Here is a 17965-nt window from a genome sequence, read left to right as displayed (position 1 = left end):
CATTGGAATGGATACTTTTTCGCCATTTTGGTGCAGGACAACAAGATTAAGAAGGTAACGAAAACACTTGATATATTACCGATCACACACATTGAACATTTTGCCTGTTTAACACATCCAGCAAACATTTGGGGTTATGTTTCTGGCCACCTGGTGAACTTTCACTCTCTTTTAGCTCTGTCTTTGGTCTCTAGCAATGTATATATATGTGGCTCTTTAGCTGCTAAATGTTTCACTATGTTCACCAGCTAGTTGATAACTTTGGTGCTGGGCAGGCAGTGACCCGGTTAGTTTATCAAAGCTTTTCTGCTCACAACAGCCGCCAAAACAATGCTGATGAGAGCCGTGATGGTGAACCAAAAAAATTTAAGTTGTGGACAATCAAACCAAAACAACAAGCTGAAAGATGGTAAAACGCTCAGCAGAGCTGAGGGAACACCACTGATGTTAAAGTCCAAATAAGACTAATCAGAATCAGAATCAGAAGCACTTTATTATGATTCCACCATAACTGCCGTGTACGTGTTGTAAAAAGCAATTGTGAGGGGATCTTCAGTGGAACGGTTATCCATTTTCCAATAATAATATTAACAATGAATGTGATTGTAACTCTAAACCCCCTGTGGCATTTTGGTGTCATGATAACAGGGCTTATTCCAATATGTTCAAAATGAAAGCAGAATCTGACAAGAACAAATGAGTCTGCACGTTTATCATAGACTGAATCCAGCAACAATAGACTGGATGTAATAACAATAGATAAGACGTGACAGTAACAGATGAGATGAGATCTTCTCTCAGCTCTTCTATACTAACATTTTGAATTAAAAACCTGCCTCTCATGGAGCGACTGAAATGAGAATTCATTTAACAAGCAAAGCTCTTTTACCACACTGTTGGTTCTGCTTTTGCTACAGACAAAATGGCAGCCTAAAAAGGACGGTGAAACAGAAGTGGAGTCAGACAGACATAAAGCCAGTTGGGGAAAAAGTAAGATTGGCTGAAAGTCAATAATTCACGTTGAAAGACAGTTATGGAGGCAAGCTGAAATAAAAAGCACTAAGCCATTCAGAAAAGGAATAATAGAAAATCACTCAACCTTTCAGACACAGATGACTGCAGTGGTTCAAAACAAACTACAGCCACCTCAGCATTTGATTCTCAAGGCCAAGAGTAAAATCCCTAAGCTGATCTTCTATATCACCCAGTCCCAGTGGATATACAGTAGGAGTCAGACAGCGAATGAGGACAATCGAGGTCAGAATCACATCCATAAAGTGTAATTCTGTATATTATTGTCTCCTTAAAGCATCCCTGCAGAGTTTTTAACCCTCAGCAGCACAGTGAAGCAATGTTTTTTATGAGCCGGTGCCAGTTTTGTTTATTTATAGCATGTGTTACACAGTGCTGCCAATGCTTTCATCCTTTATACTTACCCTACAGGTGTCGAAACATGAATGTGTGAAGCAATATGCAACACATTTTGAAGAGTAACACTCACACAAGTGTTAATCACTGATGATTCTCAACTTAAAGTTGCTCTATAAACTCTATAGGGCAACTGACTCTGTCAAATTGACTCTTAAAAGATAGCCAGTGTATAGTTTGTCCTTTCTGAGCTACTGTAGAAACATGGCAGACTCTGTGGGAGAGGAACTGTGGCGTCTTTAGATGGATATAAGCTACTACTAGGTATGAATATAATAAGGCGTTCAAATGCTCTGCATGGACCTCGTCCATGATGACTGGCTACACAAGTGTTAATCACTGCTGATTGCTTGTTCGCGCATCCATGCTTTTGTCCTACGGCTGTTGGTGGGTTGATATATACAGGCCACTGGAATAAATTACAGTCGCTGTCACGTGCATGTCAGAGCAGCATGTGTACTGTTGACACATTCATTATGTATCCATGGATTATGTGTTATTTATGCCAAATATTCAGCTTGCCAAACAGAAACCAGGATTCGTCAGAACAGACGGCATATGTACGCTCTACACTCATCCAATTATGGTCACACCATGTGCTCACATCAGCTTCACTTTCTCATTTTTTTGTTGAATTGATTTGATGATGTTTCTGTTGCCAACTCATGTTTTATTGAATTGTGCTCTCTGAGAAGCCCTGCTGCTGCTGCTGTGCTGAGATGATATTCGGTTACCTGCAGCCTGTCTGTCAGTGTGAGTGACTCACACCTCTGACTGCTGTTTGATGAGATATTTTTGCCCTCAGGACTGCAGTGCACTAAATTTATTCCACATCAACCCTCCTTTGTAAACAGTAGGTACTCGTATGTGGAACTCGTATGACATTGAACATTTGTAATTAAGTTGAGTCGACCATAGACTGTATAATAAATATTGTGGAGGGAGTTTCCAGGCTTAGACTGAGTGCAGAAGTGCCCTAAACCTGCATTCTTTCTAAAGGCCAGCTGGGGGTCATGCATTTGTATTGACTGCAATGGTAAAATGAGCCAACTACTTATTCTAATTGCCTCAGTAAATAGTTTCCTAATGAGTTTATGGTCTTAGGATCTAGTTTCACGCATTCCTTCATACAGCATGATGTTCATTTAGTAAATTATGGTTTAATTTAGAGTAAGATAGATGACAAAACAAGATACACTTTATTTAGGGTGTGACTACCTTGTGGGTGACAATGCACCAGAAGATCAAATTGGAAAACCAGGCACTGCTCATCAAAAACTGCATTGTTTCTCAACTCAAATGTTTTCAGAAACATATTTTATGTACTGTTCAGTTGTTATAGGAGAAGGTTTGTGAATAGAAAGGTTGCCAATGTTTGCTGCAGGACAATAAATGTACCCAATCTGCAGGACGTTAGCACTTCTGGTTCCGGAACAAACGATGAGGACAACCACGATGCCAAACTCAAGGCTTCAAAACGCTTGTCCACAAACAGATGAGTGATGTCATGGTGGATTTATTTGGAGCTGGTGCTTCTGGAAGAGTCATTTAAATTATAGTCCTGTTTATACTTCATATCTGGATAATGACATCTAATCCCTTGCATTTACATCTGGTATTAACCTCGAGTTCATGTTATGTCCAGATTAGCTAAGCAGGGCTTGAGGATCTGTCTCTGAGGTAAAGGGAAGCAATGACATGCATGGGCGATTACTGGTTGTGAGGAAAGACTTTCCAGCCACTGCTACCATTTGTGGGTTTTGCTGCGCACCTCAAGCTAGCAGGCAGAGGTGGTGTTAGGTCAACCTTTGAAATGCTGCGCTGACTTTTTTTCTTAAGAATGTGGGTCACTGTGTCCAGATTGCATTTACATCTGGCTGACATACGATCACAATGCAAAGCCTGACCACTTCCAAATGTGCTGAACTGATCTCTTTTCCATCGTGTTCTGCCTGCATTAACATGTGTTTATTCCCTTATCAAGATAGGATAGGCAAATAGAGATTGCATGCTAATATTAAGTTTATGTGACTCAACCATTCTAGGAGGTCTATATGGTTTTTGCATCGGTATTCAAAGTGTTGCACACACATCCAAGAACCTCTGCAATTAGGAAATTGTTGTTGTGGACGTCGTCCCAGCATCCACCTCTCTCAATTTTAAAAAACATTGGTTGTGCAGATTGCATGCGGTTCATTATTTTTGACTGGCGCCTGGTCTGTGTAACAAACACTTGTAATCAGCTGTGATCCACACAGAACAATTTTCTTTTATCCGAGGAGCACCATTTTTGTTTTGATGTCTGCTTTCCCGTAGGCGGCAATTTGAAGGTCCACTATTAGGAATACTTCAAAGATCAAGATGTATGCTGTTAAACTGCGGTGTGGACTCTTGTTTCAAAATAAAGGCGCTGTAGTGAACACAGGTTTTGATTATTTACACAGTCTTACCATTTGTTTCTTGAGCGCAATGGGAACTCCCATAAGGAAAGCGAGGACAGCAGCGTGCTGAACACATTACATGTTAAACAGACGCTAAAGGCCTCAACCCTGTTTGCATTTTACACTTTATATGCACATAACTCATTGTGTGGTGGAGGCAGTTATTGCAGCATAAATGGAGCAATGCCTGTAATAAAATCTTTATATATAAATATCAAAAGATGTGAAAGGTGAATATCGACAAGTAGCATTCATTTAAGGCTGTGGTCACAATGGGTTTAGTTTATACTCCAGAGATCAGAGCAGGGTGGGCAGCTACTGAAGAACACCGTTAGACTGCTTTACTCAAGAAAACTTGAGTAAAGCAGAAATAGGATACCAGCTTCAAGGAAAGGCTGGCAGATTATAACGTGCAGCTCAGGAACACATTAGCTGAAATGGAATTACCTCAATATGAGCAAAAACTGATGATTATTCATAGATTCTGGAAAAGAAAATGACTGTGATTACATGTGCTCCAGGCAATCTCAGAAAAAGATTTAGATTATGTGATCTTTTGTAATCAATATAATCACGGTAATCCAGAGGTTGTTGAAAATAATCATTAATCCTTCAGAATTTTATTGTTGAGGGATTCAAATTAAGGAGTGTAATTTTAGCCTGTAATCAGACGTATGATCAGGTTTTAAATGAACCTTTGTGACTCTGATTGTAGACATATGATATGAGGTGGGGCACATACTTGAACGTTTGGGATGGAGTGGGTTCTGAACCAAATCTGCAACACAAGCACAAACATCAAATATTAAAGACACACATAAAAAAAAAATATATATATATATATATTTTGCTGTCTCGTGGGTTTCATACAATCCTGAAGCTGTGCCGCACATGAAAGCATCTTTGTCTGTTAACACAAGGGAGATACTTCTGACAGCAGTGATTTTAAAGATTAGACTTGGACCCCTGGGCTGCATGAGAACTAAAAAGGATGCACAAATATTCTGTAGAAATACAGAATGCCAAACAAGGCGAGAATAATTTATAGCGCAAGTCTGCAAAGCTAACACAAACAAATGTTTTGAATGTGTTTCAGATGAGGCAGCGCTTTATAAAATGAACCGCTGGATGATTTTAAGAGGAGAAGATTAATAGACATACGAGGGCTAAAGCTCTTATTTTGTCTCCTCTCTCTCTCTCGAGAACGTTTGCTTGGCATAAACAGACTTTGGCTTGTCAAAGGTCTGTTCTACGTCTGTAAAGAGGTGTGTGTTCATGAGAAAGAGTTTCTATCTACCTATTCAATCTTGGCCTGACAAATTGAAGGCCTTTATGATGGCAGTAAAGCTGGCCTCTGTACCCATCACACACACACACACAGTAACAGATAAGCCATTCTCACTGATCCCACAGCAACAAGGTAGACAGACACACGGATATATCTTTCTAAACTTATCTCAGTCTCAAACACAAATACACATGCTCAACAGTATCTCATACACACTCTCTCACAAAGCAGACCGGCGTTTTCCCAAAGCTTATATCCTCGAGTCTAAGCTTATACACTCCCTCCTGTCTTTACCTTTTCAAATCTCTCTCACCCTCTCTCTTTATCTAAACCCCCTTTTCCCCCTCTCTCTCTCTGTCCCTCTCTGTCTCTCTCTCTCTCTACTTTTTCTTGCTGGCAGTGTTGTCATGGTGACAGGATGAGAACCAGACAGACACTTCATCTTTTAACATCAGAGGAGGTTGTACTGACTTCCATCATTTCTTTTTTGGCAGGCTTCAATTTCTCTTGTTTTTAAGTGTCCTCTTCTCTCACATCTGTTTGACTTTTTTCTTCTCGCTCAACCTTTTGGAGTCTTTTTTGTCGTTGTCTGAATCTGACTTTTATTCTTCTTGGCCTTGCCGACTTTCTCTTTCGGGCTTATGTTTCTCTTATTTATTGACTCAAGACCTGTTTTCAGAACAGTTTTAATGTCTCTCTCTCTGTGTACAGACCTCTTCTGTCTCTAAAGACTGTGTAACACAAGAAAAGGAAACAAAAAAAAAACAGTGGATCAAATGTTTTGAGCAAGCTGAGACAATAAAATTCATTCAGCAGTTTGTAGATTTAAACTTGCTGAATTATATAATATGCATTCACTTCATCACTACAGCCTGACCCAACCTCTTAGGCCATATCGGGGCTTTCCACAAGGCTTCCTCCAGTGTTTTCCCAAGTAGTTTGTCTCAGGATGTCCCCTGTCTGTGCAATCAATGTGATTCTTAATGTGTTTGGTCATTAAACATTTTATTAATATTTGTCAAACACTGAAGATGACTCTCTGCTCTGTGGCACGACACAACTTCTCAGCTGAGAGAGCACATACACAGTCATAGACAGACAGACAGGCACGTATCTCGTGTACATGCATAGTGAATCAAAACGATTTTATTTAGCTCAGTTGGTAGAGCAGCCGCCCCATGTGCGAAGGCTCGGTCCTTGCTATGGAAGCCCAGGGTTCGAATCTGACCTGCGGCTCTTTCCTGCACGTCATTCCCCATCTCTCTCTCTCTCTCTCTCTCTCTCTCTCTCCCCACATTTCCTGTCACTCTTCAGCTGTCTCTATCAAAATAAAGCTTGAAAAGGCCAAAAAAAAATCTTTAAATTTATCTTAAATTTAATAAAGTAGCCAGCTGGACTTGAGTGGAAATGAGTAAGTCGGCTATTTAGCCAGCAGCCTGTGCTTATGGAAAGCTCTGCCATATGGTGTGAACCAAGCCAATTGATAGGTTTTGGTTAAACCTGTAGTGTAAATGAGATTAGTCCAGGATTTCTCTCCAACAGGAATACCATGCCAGGTTGTATTTTTACTGCCGTCTTAGACTGTTTTAGCCAAACTGACTACGACTTTGGTCCGGACTGAAATACTTCAACCAGGGCTGCAGCGAATGATCATTTTTCCGTATTTCTGAGTTGTTTGTTCTTTAAAACACCATAAAATAGTAACAGAACCCCCCTCACACACTATTTTCAAATGTCTTGTTTTGTCCAGCTAGGACATTCAATTTACCATGATCTAAAACAGAGAAAAGCAGTAAGTAGCTGGAAGCAGAGGACGCTGAAAATCAAGTTAAATGATGATTAGCTGAAAGTACCGCAGCATTTCAATTACAGCCTGGAAGAGAAGAGAAGCTAGCGTGTCTACAGACTGTAATATTTATATTTCTTATATTTTCAATAGTGTTGAAATGATAAGTAAATGCATCAACTAGTTAATAATCATAAATCCCAAATGTTAGCATTCAGCTTGGCTGCAAATTTGTGTTTATTTTATTTTCTCCTTTGACCCAGTTCCTCTTTCAGACGCTGCTTCTGTCGAGGATTTGGAATCATTCAGCAGGCAAAAAGGTTGAAGATTGAAGATTGTTGGTGTGCAGCTGCTGTGTTTGGGATTATGACTGTACTGTCAGCGAGCTGTGAATCTGCACAATGTTGAGTGACGACTACTGTGTGTCTGCTTTCTTTTTATTTTATATCCCAGTGTCACCGCTCTGCTTTACTTGGCTATGCTCTCTTCTCCTGGGCTCTGCTCTGCTGTGATTTATTTTGTTCCCTGCAGGAACCTCTTCACACCATTACTTCAAACTGCCCTTAGACGCTTATTTATCTTGTTCTGTACCAACTCCGTCTCTCCAAATAAGAGAGTCCACTTCCTGGTTGGATCAGTGCTGACATTCTGCTCAAGTCTGCCAAAAATGTGTAGGACATCGCTTAATACTTTGTACTTTCCATGATGGAGGGAGCACTTTACTCCGTTCCAGCTGAGGGTCTTTGTTGATGCTACCCATACACAAGCACTTCACATCTACATGCACTATCGAAAGAACCCATAATAATCCCATCAAATCCCCGAATCAAATTCACTGTATACAACAGTTTGCATCCAGGCTTATAATCTGCTGCTATGACTAATTTCTTTTAAATTAACTGATTTCCTGAAAGCTCTAGCTGGGTTTTAGGAAGAAAATTAAAGCAGCATATCTGGTTACGAGGATAAGGCATAAGAGTGAGCGGTGAGCAGATGAAGAGGAGGAGAAAGAGGAGGAGGAAGACTGCAGCGCAGTATGTATATATGTGAGGAAGAGGAGGGCGGGTTTGCGCAACATGAAAACCGCCTAAATGGGGGTTCGAAGCGGAAAAATAAATAGGAGCATGAAAAAATAAGGGAGAGGGTGCTTTTGAGGATAGAGGCGAAGGGTTTGGGGGAAGTAGAAAGAAATGAGGAAGAACAGACCTTGAAAATGAAACGATAGACATGGACAGTGAGGGAATATAAAAGCTGTGCAGCTGGGGGGGAGAACTGATGGTGGAGCGGTTTCCTGAGGAAATACCAGAGACTCTCTTAGACATGAGATACTGTCCTGACAGTAGACTGCAGTTTACACATTTATATTCACACTGTATTCCTGATAGCTCAAAGTCAGGTTACAGACCAACTAAGGACAAGCTGTTCATAGATTATGAATAAACACTACCAAAGGCACCAACTTCACAGAAAAAAACATACATTCAGTACAGTCAGACAAAACTGAACATATTAATGCATATAGATAAAAAAAAACCACTACTGCAGCAGCAGCTACAAGATAGTATCCGCTCTTTACATTTCCTAAGATGTGGCCTAATTCTTGTTTTGAATTGTACAACAGAGGAAAAATCATTTCTGACTATCCCTCCATGTGGCAGAACAATGGGATGCCAGGTGTTGGCCAAGAAATGTGCTAGTCTGTTCTCCGCCAGTGCACTGGTCCACAATTTCATGGTTGATGAATTCCTCCACAGAGGGATGGTGAGCAACATCAAGGCTCTATTTTCACGCTCATGCCTTTAAAGTGATATGATGAGGATGATGGTGACTTAAGGAGGGGGCTGACTGACTGGCTGGATGTGAAATAGCATAAGAAGGTAACGTGCCACTTGATAGTGTGCCTTCATATGATACTGACAGAGAAACGACAGAGTGAACTGATTTGGCAATAATGAAAACAGCTCGTTTAAGATTCATGTTTTGACCTGAACATGATGACACCAGTGTAACACCAATTCAGGAAAAAAGACACAACATTAGCACAAACAGAAGTTCAGCTGACGCTGATGGGTTTGGGATAAATAAAAGCTTGACCTGATGCTGGATCAATTGTCACCAAAGTGATTATGATGCATCCAGAGGAGATCATGAACGTGTGTACCAAATTTCATGGCTTACAATTCAATAGTCGTGTCGAAATATTTCACTCTGAACCAAAAAGATCAACCTGACAGGGATACAAGGGAAGTCAGATGATCACAAGTGTCATTCAGAATCAGATTCATCCTCTGGGGATCATGAATGTATTTACAATATTGCATGGCAATTCAACCAAGAGTTGTGAAGATATTTCACAAAAAAATCAAAAATGTCACGCTCATGGTGGCACTACAAAAAAAAAGGCTGAAGATCAAAGTTATTAGGATTTATCCTCTGGGGATCAAGAATGTCAATATAAAACATTAAGCCAGTCCATTAAACAGCTGTTGATTTATTTCAGCTTGGACCAAAGTGTAGGACTGATTGAACAACATGTCCATCCCTAGAGCCACACTGCTAAAAATAGCTGAAACGTTTTTTTTTAATTGAAGACAAACTGTAGCACGGGATCTCTTAACATTTAGCTCTGAGGGCTGAAAGTGGTTGCAGACATTAAAGCTGTGCAGCTGGACAGATGTGTTGCCTGTGAACAATGCTTGACCATAGATCAAATAAACAGATTGGATGTGCCGGACATGATGCTTTTATTTGACATCTTTTCGTCTTTTAGCCTGGTGTCACAGAAAAAGACCACAACCCAATCTCTTAGCCATCTTACAAAAAGCATAACAAGGCATGACTTTGCCCCATCAGCCCGGCACAGTCCCACTGTGACTAAATTTAGTGTGGTTTCTGTAGGGGGTTCGTGTCTAAGTAATCTCAGAAAATCAAAGCAACAGAAGGAATCCCATGCCCCTTCTTCTTAAGATCTTTATGTCTACTACTCCTTATCTAAGAAATCAAACTGGCTTATTATTATTACTTAATGCTGCCTACTGCAGCTTTATTATGTGCTTGACACCTTAATAAGAGCACTGGCTGTGTCAGGCCCCATTCTAGCTTGTCCGACCAAATAGAGACACTGGCTGTGATCCAGTCAGACCTTGGCACAATCAAACAGCGGGGACACAGTGTTGAAGAAGTAAACTTATTGATTGCACCTTAAAAAAAAGCAGACACAGAGCCATTTCCATTTGTCTTCACCGTCAACAACGTCAATGGTATAATTTAAAGCCAGCTGTGCCTCTGTGTCAGTACCTGACTCTGGGGCGAAGCAGTCAGTCAGTATACAGGTTTGTCTTTTTCTGCTCAGTGACCCGAGCTCACTGAGCTGCAGTCAGCTGTCAGACTCACAATACAGACGTAGGCAGACCTCCTGAATGTTAGAGCGCGAACAAAGAACGTCAATATTTCAGTGTTTTTACATTTCTTAGAAATAAAGACCATGTGGTAATGGAACGAGAAAGAAGAAAACTTGGCATTGAGTCATTGAATTAAGCAGTGCCGCATGCTTCTCTTCCCCTAGCTTTGCTCCCTACTCATCTCTTCCTCCTTCTCCTCTTCCTCCTCCCTGTTCTGTTCTCATCTTTTTCCCCCCTCTTCCCCCTCACATGTGGTCTCTGCCATCTTCGCCAGCACTCCCTTTTTTTTCTTTGTGCAGCGCTCTCTCCCTTCTGTATGCACATGGAAATTTTATTTAATGGTTTTCATTTTAGGATAATACAGGTGTGCAAACCTTGACAGATAAAAAAAGAAAAACATTCTTCTCATCAGGCCAAGGTCATTTCTGTTGCTGCTGCTACACTGTAGATGCAGGCGACCAGCTCATGCGGTGGCCAGCCAGAGGCAGAGCCGCCTTTCATTCAGGTTTATTTCTAGCAAGCTGCGTCACCCTGTGAGGGGTACAGCAGCCTTTATATCACTGCTATTAGAAGGTGGAAATACATCATGGTAACAGTGTGAATAAAGGTTAAGAACTAGGGATGCCCCCAATCATATTATTTTTTGCCTCAGATACTAATTGCTGATTATCTATGAGTGATATCAGCCAACACTGATCATTTTTTTGTATTTTATAGCAGCAGGCAGCTGGTGTTTTAGTGTGCTATACCAGCTCGGACTAAAGTCCTTAAAATTCATGGAAACCACGTAATGCTGTCTCATATTTTGACCAAAGTCATTATAATTAAATTGCTCAGAATCAGAAAAATCGCTCAGCTTTTTAAAATGTATTATTTTATTTTTATTCTGACAGCACCTTTTCTCATTTTGACTCACTGGTCCCCCCTCTCATTTCTTCCTCACCTTGATGAGACCATTACTGAAAAAGCAAAATTGAATGAATCTTTGTTGCAATTATCTTACAAAGGTCACCTCGTTTATCGTAGACTATATTTTGGCTTTAGCTGTGACTCAAAACTGACTGAGAAACGTTGGTCTCAACTTGAACCACGGCATCGGTAGATAATTCCATGCCTGATATGTTATGATTGACTAAACTTAGACACAATACAAGAAGTATAGAACCCCATTTTTGCTGATTGGAAGGGAGTCTGCTGTACGTGCGTGGTTGCCATATTGGAGAGGTCGCCAGATTGGCTAGTAAACAAATACAATGCACATCATCAATCAGTGACTGGTAGGCTTAATCCATATCGTGTGTTTTTACTAAATATCATCCGATAACGACGTCAACAGATCGATCAGGGCATCCATCCATCCAAACGAGTGGTGCTCTTTGATTGTGCATTCATTTAAAAAGAAAGACCACAAAGTGGAACACATCACACTATCCAGTGACTACTACTGTACAAATATTTAAATCCACTCATTCAACTGTGAACAATAGAAAATGATTATAATTATATTACTCTTTTGTCTGATAGTTGGCAAGAAATCTCAAAGAAGTGCAAAGATATTTCAGTTTTATTTAAACAGTTAGATTTGGATGGAGATCACACCCCATGTGGTCATTTATAAAGTACTTTGTTTTTCCAAATAACCTGACTCTGCTAAAAAAAAGACAAAAGTTATAAAACAATTCTTCTATTAAACGATGAGCCAACAGAAAATTAATACATTTTTTAAAATAGTTAATCATCAGTCCTTTACTTTCGAAATATTCTCTGGTGTTGGGTTCTTAAATGTGAAGACTCACTGCTTTTATGTGTTTTATATCATTTTAAATGGAATATATTTGGAATTCTGGACAAAAGAAGATATGATGATGTCGCCTTGAGATTTCAGATTGTGTGATGGACAGTTTTAACAGTCTATCTAGTCAAATATTTATAATATTTATTCTGTTTTAATCAATTTTGGCCTGTTTTTGTAACTCTCCTGGTGGGTTATGAAGTCGCGTGGAAAACGGACAAAAACGGCATCGCGGCCACAACGTACCCGGTGGATTTCCGCTGTAACTGTCCACAAAGTACTTTTTGCCTTGACTCTCTCACTTGTTATTTTTGCACACATTAAAGAGATGCTGCATAATGTCAAGGCATGTAATCATCAGGTGGTGCTACTGAAGTAAGATCAATTCAAATGGCTGTAACTCTGTGGTTTTGAGTCTTACTACTCATATTAAGCTTTAATATTATTTGTATGTAATTAGTATTCTATTACATATTTTTCACATTTACAGTGAAGGTTTAGCGTTTTATGAGGCCTTGAGAGAGATTAAAAATTTTGATTTAATGAATAATCATATCATATTTTTGTTATGCAAGAAAGAATCTCTCTCACAGCTTTTCTTGATGCTTTGATTGCCTCTATTTCTTAAAATATCAGTTTCATACTAATTAATTAATTCTTAGGGCTTTGTGTGTGTGTTTGGATATCACACACTTGGGAGTATGTTTTCCACCTACAGCGACTGCAAACACTTGTCATGTTGGTCATGGTTGAATTCACACGCACGTCTCGCTGTGCTCACGAGGGCGACTGTCACCACATCACAGGGGTAGCATCTGACCAACACACACACACACTCCCCTTCTTTGTCCACCTCCCCCTCCCCGCCTCCCCCCTTTGTCTCCGCTACCATTTCTCTTTAAGCTCATTCCCTTCTCTTCCCCTCATTAGTCTTCATTCCCTGCATCACTCTTTATCCCCCCTCCATCTCTCTCTCTCTCTCTCTCTCTCTCTCTCTCTCTCTCCGCTCAGAAGTAGGGCACAGTGGCTCGACTGTTTATAGCAATGCAGCTGCAAGCGGGGTGGGGGGTAGGGGGCACATGGAGGGGGAAACACAGGACGGGGAAAGAGAATCAGAGAGAAGCAGGAGCAGGAAGAGAGTGTGCGCACTAATGTGTGTACAGACAGCCCAGTTTAATATTTCTGTCTTTACCTTTACAGCGCACGCACACACACACACACACACACACACACACACACACACACAGAATCACCATTCCAGCCGGTGTCAAAGTCTGCATTTATGACGGCACAATCAGCTGAACCATGAGCTTATATCGTCAAACACACCGTAGAGGCCATGAATCATCACCTTATAATCACTGTTTAATCATTAATCCAACCGACAGATAATATGAAGATACATCACGCTGTAGTTTGCTTGTTGAATAACACAAAACTGATAGTTGCATGGAGAGACCACTTCATATTGGTTTAAGTATCTAAATAAGATCAGTTTCAATTTATTGCACGATCATGGAAACTGGGACAAACAGATGACAAATCCAATTTACTCCACAAAGAGAGAAAACTCTGGCTCCATCGACTCAAGCATTCATCTTCATGTGGCTAATGGCTAATCCATAGCACACTCTTAAAAAAATACCCAACTTGTTTCAACTATCACACGAGTGAAGACGATTAATCACCCCCAAAGGGAGTGCGTATCTTTTTTTACGATAATATCAGCGTAGTAAGTAAGTAATAACAGAGAAGGAAGGCTAGTTCGACTCCATCAACGTGAACCAGCACCAAAGCTGAACTGCACATCCACCCAAAGCCCAAATTAAACTTCACTACACCTTCTAGAGAACAATGAGGGGAGAAATCGCAGCTTAAAGCTGCAATCAAACCACAAGCTGCATCAGTAATTATCCTCCACAGCTCGTTTCAGTCCATATGGGCTGAAGCAGAGAAGCCAGTTTCCACTATCACCTTGTGGAAAATCTGCGTCTTTAGTTTGCTCCTTTATTAATCCGTTTTAATCTCTCTTCAATTGACTGCTGATGTTGTGTAACGCCACATGTTAGATAACGCTCATCCAGAAAAAAAGATTGTGGACGCAGAGATGTGGAGATATCTGACTAATCTGTGCCACATGGTCATGTACTCATCAGCAGCTCTTTAAAAGTCACTTTAAAGCCTCGCTCAACTCAAGAATGTGTTTTCGCTTATCGTCACCTCGCTTGGATGTGTGAGTTTGACACTACAGGGCTGTTTTCACGTTCATCTGTCGATGACATCACAACTAGTTTGGAAGCAAATCATTGTTCAAATTCAAAAGTGTGATGTGAAAACATGAAACTTCCAGTGCGCATACTAAACACTGAGAAGTCTTCAGAGACGTAGGCAACATCTTATATCAGAAACTTTTTGCGTACATTTTGCGTATTCCAAGATCCTGTACGGAGAAGACCTAATTTTATTTTAAAAATCATATCAGATACTAATTATTATTGAAAGCACATTAGTTTTATATATTTATCTTAAGGCTTTCAGGCCAACAGAGCAAGAACAAACGTGCAAGAAAGTGGAAGTGGTTCTCTAATTATCCACAAAAATATGTCAATAATGATAACAAATAAATATAAGAATATAGAATAAGAGACTACAGACTAAGGACACTTACGAAGTTAACTTGCAGCTTCTATAGTTTAGTTCATCTTTCTTTAAAGAACACTGATGTATGCTTTAAAGGTAACCTGTACACTTTCTGACCACTAGTGGTGCTGTGGAGTAATCATTTCATGAGTGAATCCCAGTTGTTTGTATCCAGCACACCAGGACACACGTTTGCCACTGGTTCCAGGCGACTCCACTGACTGACAGTCGTTTCCAGTTCCCATGCAAGTTAGCAAACATAACTAATAAAACTAACAGTGCATGCTTTTAAATGTTTTATAAGGAAGTAAATACATTAAACAGGATACAAGGATCATGAAAGAGTTTTTAATGTCTGGAGGCAACGATCGGTTCAAGGTTGAAGAACACATTTTTAATTTAGTGCTGACGGCTGATATTTACAGTAGAAGGACTGTAAGGAGAATTATCAGTAACTAATTCATCCTGTGGCAGGAGCTCATAAATCATAAGCCAGATAGAGCCTCGGGAGCAATGAGAGATTAATTAACTGAGCTGGAATATGATAAATACAAATATACAACACTGGGCTGCACACAAAGAGGACTGCATGGTCACAAACTCTCTCACATGAATGGTCCTTGCCCATCTGTAGGTCACAGACATGGATGCAGACAGCTCACACAAAGACACACACACACACACCCACACACACACACACTACAGTATATTCCTTCACGACATGCATACAGCCTCTACCAATAGACAGCACCACTAAGTACTGAGTATATTAATCCAATTGGTTTCTCCAACGACACACACCCACGCGTGAGGACAAGAGCAGGAGACACTTACTGATTTTCTCCTCCGCCTGAGAGAACGGGAAGCAGCACAGTTGACCCATGGCGCCTCCTTCCCTCTCCTCCCGTTCACCTCTCTTTACTCCCCTTCCCCTTGTAAAGATAGACAGATGGAGCGAGAGTCCAGCTTTTCTCCCACTCTATCTCCTTGTCTCTCCCCTTCTGTATCACTCTCTTTCTTCCCTCCTCCCCACTCACTCCTCGAAGGACAGACCCGGTGAGGATGGAGGAAAAAAAAAAAGAAGGGAGAGGGGGGGAAAAAAAAGAAGACCCTTCCCTTTTTCCCCTCTCTGCAGCCCAGAGAAGACCAAGCAAGTCAGACGATGAACAAAAAATGAACGAGTGGCTCCTTGCTCTCGCTCCACTTTGCACCGACACAGGGAGGAGGGGTGTGTGTGGTGTGTGTGTGTGAGAGAGAGAGCGAGAGCGAGAGAGAGCAAGAGCGAGAGAGATAGAGAGGGAGAGAGAGGGAGAGAGAGAGAGAGATGTGTGTGGGGTGGGGAAAGCTGAGGAGGGATATGTATAAGAAAGTGTGTGAGGGGGAGTGTGTTGTGTGAGTGACAGAGTGAGCACGCTTTACGAGTGTGGCAAGTGTGTGTGTGAGGAAAAGGAGCGTTATATATGAGTCGACAGCAGACACTACTGTGTGTGTGTGTGTGTGTGTGTGTGTGTGTGAGTGTGACTGTGTGAGTGAGAGAGAGAGAGAGAGAGTGTAGGGGGAAGGGGGGCTCCAGGCTCCACCTCCCCTCGTCACCAGAGCTTGAATAATTGTTGTGGAATAGCCAGCAGCTGCAGCCTGCTACTGTATCTGTGTGATTTATGAAATGGTATTTTATTTTCCAGGCCAAACATCCCCAAAGAGCAAGAGGGAAATTGATTATATATCTAAAATAGGTCAGTTTTATGGTTAGGTATGGATTGCGGCTGCTGATGTCAGGAGTAAAGATCCTAAGTTGAGGGTCGAGGGATGAGGAGAGAGTGAGCAGTTCCACATTTATATTCAGTACATTTAATGTCATCCTGTGTGCTGCAGTCATTCAAAAATGCTGCAGAAGTTATGAATAATAGATACTCCAGTGTGGTATTTACATCCCGAACCTGACAGCCTGGCCTGTACCGGTCGGTACAGGTTGTCATTTCTTCAGTTCCACTGGCCTTGAATGAGCTTTGGTCTCTTTTTACTGCATAATGAGTAATACTCTTCAAACCATGTGACCATGTTCTCAGCCACAGACTGAAAATTATACTCTAAGACTATTATATAAGAAAAATGCTGTTTTTCAGTTTGCTTTTACATCATTGTAAACTACACTTTATATCTTTTGGATTTGAACAAAACAAGCAATTTTAAGATGTCACCTTCAGCTTCAGATCCGTTTTTTTATATATATACAGACTAGTTGATAAATCATTAACAATAATAGCTGCACCCTTGATTTTTTTTAAGTAATTGTATGATACATTTGATTGTCTTCTGTTATCTGTTAACAGCCCATACTTAGCGATGTAATTTAGCATTTTAGAGATTGTCAGTGTATTAATTTTGTTCTGTATAATTAAGAAACATTTTGCACTTTTTGTTTTTGCACTTCCAGACTGCAAGTCTTCAAACTTTTTGAATTGAGGCAATGAAATGACTGAATTGATCAGTTCAACTTATTGTCATGATCGCTATGCATCATCAACAATCAATGCTTAAACTTGCTGCATAACACTGGCAGCAACACTTGGATGTATGCATAGCGAGAGTAGCTAGAGTAATTTTGATGTGATGTATATCCCGGTGCCTACAAAGACGGACTTTCCTGCTCTCTCTTAGCTCAGTATCGGCACTCTGCTCTGATGTAATGGCCTCAAACGAGCGCTCACAGTCGGAGCTCAGTTGACTCTGGCAGCATGTGTTGTTAGCGCTGATTGAACGCTGTATTGTCACTGAGAAAAACAAAGCAAAAAAATATATATATATTGTGCTTCATCCTTTAGTCTGTCATCAGTGGAATGGAGTTATGGTGACGGCAAACTAAGACTCCAAATAGATCGTGAAGCTGGTTTGCACTGGTTAAAAAAATGCAGCAGGAGGAGTGTGGCGAGATGTAAGGGAGTCCAAAATGTTCTTAAGAAAGAGTGGAAAGTATTGCCGCATTGAACTGTATTTATAAGTACAATTTATTCAATATAAATGCAAAGCTATTAAACTGTAAACACCTCATTTGCTTTGCTAATTTTAGTGCAGAGTTACTGTAGACTGAGAGGGCAGGAAACCCGACGAGGACAGCCCTGATCCCTTTCACACTTACTCTGCAGAAATTCAGATTTCATTCAAAACTGTGCGCCGAAGCAACTAAAATCT

The 17965-nt window shown here is 40.6% G+C and overlaps 1 protein-coding gene across 1 annotated transcript in view; it reads right to left on the bottom strand.

The window, feature by feature from the left end:
- Window positions 1–17965, bottom strand: part of akap7 (A-kinase anchoring protein 7) — a 37459-nt gene that overhangs the window by 687 nt on the left and 18807 nt on the right. Inside the window, exon 12 of the mRNA XM_027284226.1 lies at window positions 4612–4647. Within this exon, the coding sequence (XP_027140027.1) occupies window positions 4612–4647 (36 nt within the window). The remainder of the gene's footprint in view (window positions 1–4611; window positions 4648–17965) is intronic.

This window comes from Larimichthys crocea, chromosome XI (assembly GCF_000972845.2).
Source record: "Larimichthys crocea isolate SSNF chromosome XI, L_crocea_2.0, whole genome shotgun sequence".
Lineage (NCBI taxonomy): Eukaryota > Metazoa > Chordata > Actinopteri > Sciaenidae > Larimichthys > Larimichthys crocea.
This window is presented reverse-complemented; position numbering and strand designations above follow the sequence as displayed.